The sequence below is a fragment of the Ctenocephalides felis genome, unplaced genomic scaffold (assembly GCF_003426905.1).
Source record: "Ctenocephalides felis isolate EL2017-DRISC unplaced genomic scaffold, ASM342690v1 CF-g0.4_SCAFFOLD_03573, whole genome shotgun sequence".
NCBI classification, from domain to species: Eukaryota; Metazoa; Arthropoda; class Insecta; order Siphonaptera; family Pulicidae; genus Ctenocephalides; species Ctenocephalides felis.
The window spans coordinates 20,229,878-20,236,364 of record NW_020539727.1 but is presented as its reverse complement, the minus strand read 5'-3'; the positions used below and the strand labels follow the sequence as shown (position 1 = coordinate 20,236,364).

The following is a 6,487-nucleotide window of genomic DNA, read 5'->3' as shown; positions in this document are numbered from 1 at the left end:
CCCCTGGGAGCAAGGAAATTCGAAAATGACCATTTTAAGGACCACCCTAATATATATATATATATATATATATATATATATTTATGATAAAGTTCTTCTTGGGCATCCATCCAGTAATTATAAACAGTTTTATTGAAGAAAAATGTTTTTATTATAAAAACATACGTTTCTGGTCTTGATTTGACCCATCTTTAGTGCTACAATAAATTTCAGGGTTACAGTTTAAAACAATATAAAAAATACACAATTACAGAAAAATATAAATAAAAACATGTAAAAAAACATAAATCTAATCAATCTAATAAATTTGTTTTATAAAAAATATATAGTTAAAGTGTATAAAAGTGATAATACAAAAATAGACATAAACAAATATAAAGAACTCACCATACAAATAAATTGAAAAAAAAAACACAAAAACACACGAAAATTGCACGAAAAAACTATAAAACACAAATTGATAAACGTCGATTATATGAATTTTTGATAATTGTAAAATTAAAATAAAAATATATATACATTATGTATATTAAATCTTTCCTATTTTTAATATAAATTTTTCATTATTATACGATTCCATTTTGTTTTATTATTTACAATTTTACTATAATGTAATATAATAATAATTTAATATTACTATTTTACTATTTGATTTCAAATATGATTTCAAGTGAAAATGGCCTTTCGTGGGCATAGCTGTAGTAGCAACATGCCACTTGGAAGTAAAGTCATCACTATTACAACAATTGTAATAATAAAAATTCAGCACATAGAGATGAGACAACTGTTTGGGTTGCCATCTATAATAAAAAACAAACGTTGTTTGTAAGAGATTCATCACAACAGCTCATAGAACCCATAAGTTCTGATCGCTGTTCAAATATAAAAAAAAAAAAAAAAAAAAAAAAATTTTACTATTTACAATACTGCTTTATATTATTTTAATATTTTCTATTTTACTATTTATTATTTTACTTTTTCACTTACATTTTACTTTTATTATACTACTATTTAGACATACTACTTTTTTCTATACTTTACTATTTTACTATTTTTTAATATTATTTTTACTATTCAATAATATTACTTCTAAATTATTTTACTAATAACTATTTATAATGTAAGTATTTACTATTTACAATTTTAGTATGTTATTATTTGACTACTTTTTTATACATTTTTATAAATAATTTTAAATTACTATTTTGTATTATTATATATTTATTATATTATTTTACTTTTTTATTATTATATGCTATTCATGTAAAATTCTTATACTATTTACATTAACCCATTATCATATTTTATTTATTATTTTAAATATTTTACTATTTTCTAATTTGGCTCTTCATTATTTAATAAATTTTAGTATTTGACTATTTGTTTATATAAAATATTTATTTAAGTTTTCTATTAATTTATTATTCTGTAATATTATTATTAACGTTAAGTTTTACTATTTTGACTCACTGTATTTACTATTAACTTTTTTGCTATTTAAAGTTTATCTATTATAATATTAGTAACTTTTTACTATTACCATACTATTTTACTATTTGATAATTTAATAATTTGATAATTTTGCTATTTTACAACTTTTTGATAATACTTTTTTATACATACTATTTTACTATTTTATAATACTGATTTTACATATTATTTTAGTATTATGTATATTTTACTATTTTGAAATAATTCTAAGTAGGTACTATTTAAGCGTTGTTAACTTTTTGCTATTTGGTACTTTATTATTTGATATTACTGTTTTACTGTTTTTTTAATATCACAATTTATCACTTTATTATTAATTATTTCAAATTTTTACTATTATGCTTTTTAATATTATAGAATTTTGCCTATAAAATTAAACATAAAATGAAATTTGTTCAAGAAAATTTAAAAAAAAAATGTTGAAGCCCTTCGTTTAATAAATCCTTTTTAAGATGTAAATAAATCGATTAGTATGAATTTAGTAACTCGTAAACCATTCGATTAAATTGAATGATGTATTTGGAAGATTTATGCAAAATCGAACAGTCTACAATTTTCTTTCTCATCATAAGTTTCTAAAACAACTCGGTACACTATAAAATCGACGTGGAAAAGTAAAATGTAATCTTAAATTTTTTAGGGAACACTTTTACACACTCCGATATAAAAGTTTTGCATAAAACGACTTTGAATTCGGTATTTCATTCATAAGCAATAAATAGAAAATTCTGGATAAATACAGGAAGTTTGGGATTTTTTTTGGTTTTTGTCAAACAACTCAAAAATTTCATATGAAACTACCCCCTTTCAGTTAGATAGGGTGAAACTAGATAAAATTTGCAACATTTTCTAGAGAACACTTTTATACAATCCGATATAAAAGTTTTGAATAAAACGACTTTCAGTTCGATATTTCATTCTTTAGTAACAATAAGGTACACTATAAAATCGACGTCGAAGAGTAAAATGTAATCATACATACTTTGTTGAAGTGCATTTATGTATAAAATCGTAAATCATTTTAGGTATAGCAATTCAATTATATGCAGTATCATATTTTTATTCATTTTAATAAAAAGAGAGAAACATGGAATAATTTCTGACAACATTACTAAGGTTATAAAACTCTTCAGTAATATTTTTTTTGGCTTTTAGTAATTTTTAAAATTTAAAATAAAATAACGAACTTTTTAGGTTGAACTAAGATAACATCGGTTTGATGAATTGATAAAATTGATAAATAAGCTTTTATGGCATTTATGTATGTTCTCTATTCATATTTGACTCTTTTGTTTGAATTCAAAATAGTTACAATAAATTAAACGGAAAATCATGAATACTTGTTTTAATTCTTTGGGTTTGCTGTACATATTTAATTGTTTTGTAAATTTATTGAAATTATAATAAAAAAGAAAAAAATGTGAGTAAGGCATTTAATATTAATGATGTAAAAATGGAAAATTTGTAGTCAATAGAACAGCCAATAATAGCTTCTTATATCGAAAAGACCTACAACAACTTAGCTACCAAAACATATTTTTTCACTTTTATTCATGTACTATTTTTCTATTTTTTTTTTTCAGTTTTACCCAGATGTCTACAACCTGTCTAAGGATTTTTTAGACATTTCTGCCACAAATACAGATGTGGCCATTGGCCCTCCACCTTGGGCCATGTCGAATTCGGCCCAAGCAGCCTGGAGTTCGGCCTTTGGTTTCATGCTTTTTATAGCAGTCGGAGGAAACGCCATAGTTATGTGGATAGTTATAGGTGAGAAACCAAAAATTTTGGAAAAATTTTGATGCCATTTCATACATGTGGGTGTTGAGTAATGGGATGCAAATTTTTGTTGAGATCTGCCGAACCGTTTCTAAGAAATTATAGTAAATAGACTATGTGGTATTTTTTGGGTTTGGGCGAGTATAAATTTTCAACGCGTGCATGGATTTTAAAAATTTAAACACCATTCGATACGTATGAATGTGGCCATGTGCTGATTGAATTTTTGTGCAGATCGGTCGAGCCGTTTCTAAATAATTTGCATAATAGTGACAAAAAGCACTGGGAGTGTTTAACATTTTGAAAGCGCAACGATAAATAGACTGTATTGTACTTTTTGGGTTTGGGGTAGTATAAATATCAAACGGGTGCTCCGATTTTAAAAATTTAAAAACCATTCGATATGTATGAATGTTGACTTGTGCTGATAAATTTTTTGTTCAGATCAATCAAGCCGTTTTTAAATTATTTGCATAATAGTGACAAAAGGCACAGGGCGTGTTTAACATTTTTGAAAGCGAGCAACGATGACTGTTTTGTACTTTTTGGGTTTGGGGAAGTATAAATTTTGAACCCGTACTCCGATTTTAAAAATTTAAAAACCATTCGATACGTATGAATGTTGACTTGTGCTGATAAAATTTGTGTTCAGATCAGTCAAGCCGTTTCTAAGTTATTTGCATAATAGTGACAAAAGGCACCAGGCGTGTTTAACATTTTGGGTTTTGAAAGCGTGCAACTATGGACTGTATTGTACTTTTTGGGTTTCGGGGTGTATAAATTTTGAACCCGTACTCCGATTTTAAAAATTTAAACATCATTCGATACGTATGAGTGTTGACTTGTGCTGATAAAATTTGTGTTCAGATCAGTCAAGCCGTTTTTAAGTTTTATGCATAATAAAAACAAAAGGCACTGAGCGTGTTTAACATTTTTGAAAGCGTGCAATGATGAATAAGACTGTATTGTAATTTTTTGGGTTTGGAGGAGTATAAATTCCGATCGCGTGTTCCGATTTTAAAAATTTAAAAACCATTCGATACGTATGAATGTTGACTTGTGCTGATAAAATTTGTGTTCAGATCAGTCAAGCCGTTTCTAAGTTATTTGCATAATAGTGACAAAAGGCACCAGGCGTGTTTAACATTTTGGGTTTTGAAAGCGTGCAACTATGGACTGTATTGTACTTTTTGGGTTTCGGGGTGTATAAATTTTGAACCCGTACTCCGATTTTAAAAATTTAAACATCATTCGATACGTATGAGTGTTGACTTGTGCTGATAAAATTTGTGTTCAGATCAGTCAAGCCGTTTTTAAGTTTTATGCATAATAAAAACAAAAGGCACTGGGCGTGTTTAACATTTTTGAAAGCGTGCAATGATGAATAAGACTGTATTGTAATTTTTTGGGTTTGGAGGAGTATAAATTCCGATCGCGTGTTCCGATTTTAAAAATTTTGAAACCATTCGATTCGTATGAATGTTGACTTGTAATGATAAAATTTGTGTTTAGATCAGTCAAGCCGTTTCTAAGCTATTTGCATAATAGTGACAAAAGGCACCAGGCGTGTTTAACATTTTGGGTTTTGAAAGCGTGCAACTATGGACTGTATTGTACTTTTTGGGTTTCGGGGTGTATAAATTTTGAACACGTGCTCCGATTTTAAAAATTTAAAATCCATTCGATACGTACGAATGTCGACTTGTGCTGATAAAAATTTTGTTTATATCAGTCAAGCCATTTTTGAATTATTTACATAATTGTGACAAAAGGCATTAAGCGTTTTTACCATTTTTAAAAGCGTGCAAAGAGTTGACTCGCGAAAACTATTTTTTGTTGAGATCAGTAGAGCAGTTTTTAGCTACTATTAAGGTCAAAATATTTTTATACGTTAAAGCAATTTTTCTACGAGTTGGCACAACTTTAAAATTAAACAAACTTTTTAAAACCGTATTAACTTTCATACAAAACTTCTACACATAAAAAACTGCTGGTGCAAAATTTAAGAGTAATAATTTTTTTATTATTAATAATTAATATTAGATATTAAGTTTATATATAATTATAGACATTAAGTATTTGCATATTTTTTTTCGTATGATTTTATCTTTTATCTAATTAGATAATTGCTTAATAGTCCAAAAATGAATATAAAAGCGTTTTCGCCTGTTAAATAGACTTGAAGTAATTTTTCGCATTAAGACAAATGAAAATGAAAATCTTATGTAAAAAAAAAATTAAGAAAATCTTTTTCTTTAGACTATTATGATAATATTTGTCTGAAGATCGACCTACTTTTTAAATATAAAAAAAATAATAATAGAAAACAAATAATATAATTGTTTAAATCAAATTCTCATGCAAGTTGGAAAATATTTTTCTTAGCCAAAAATTTCTTAACAAAATGCATAAAAAATATTTTTTTGTTATAAAAATTATATTTAAAAAATATTGTTTAAATTAAAATAAGCTATTTATGAAATTCATAAATTTATTTACCAACTTTTTAATAAAAATAATAAAATTAAAGTTGGTTAAAAAATCATGTTTTTTTCAAGTTCTTAATAAATCTAAAATTAGTTTACACTTTTTCAATATATAATATATTACATTTATATGTATTTATTTATATAAAAGTGTTTTTAATTTTTTTCTTTAATTTTTTAATTATATTTTTCAATTTTTTTCTATTTTTTCAGCTCACAGACGAATGAGGACAGTAACAAATTATTTTCTAGTAAATTTGAGCCTGGCAGATTTGCTGATGTCTGTGCTGAATTGTCTTTTTAATTTTATTTACATGCTTAAAAGGTAAGTAAAAAAAATTATAACTCAATAAATGATTCAATTATTTATTTGACTATTTGATATCCTACAAATTTTCTTAACATTGTATTTTAATTACACAAATAGTTTAGAAGTTACAGAAGACATAAGATGTGCATGTGCAAATAAATCGACAATTATAGTATTAAAGTTTGCAACACGATTTAGAGTATACCGAGTTGCAATAGTGTCTAATGTTATTCGAACAAGTTATATATAATTTAATTTAGTACAAGTTTGTCACAAAGTGCATTTAAATCAATTAAACGGTGCAAGACTTACAAACAATTTAACAAGTAACTGCATTCTAATCGTGTCTTGAGAAATTTTGCGTATTTAAATGCTATTTTAAAGTATAACGAGTTGCTGTGAGGCTTGATGTTATAAAAAA

The 6,487-nt window shown here is 25.6% G+C and overlaps 1 protein-coding gene across 1 annotated transcript in view; it reads left to right on the top strand.

The window, feature by feature from the left end:
• The first annotated feature begins 3,138 nt into the window (after window positions 1–3,138).
• The window catches only part of LOC113389226 (tachykinin-like peptides receptor 86C), a 47,319-nt gene continuing 43,970 nt past the window's right edge, over window positions 3,139–6,487 (top strand). The window contains exons 1-2 of the mRNA XM_026626287.1: window positions 3,139–3,261; window positions 5,970–6,081. Of these exons, the coding sequence (XP_026482072.1) occupies window positions 3,165–3,261; window positions 5,970–6,081 (209 nt within the window). The 5' untranslated portion in view covers window positions 3,139–3,164. The remainder of the gene's footprint in view (window positions 3,262–5,969; window positions 6,082–6,487) is intronic.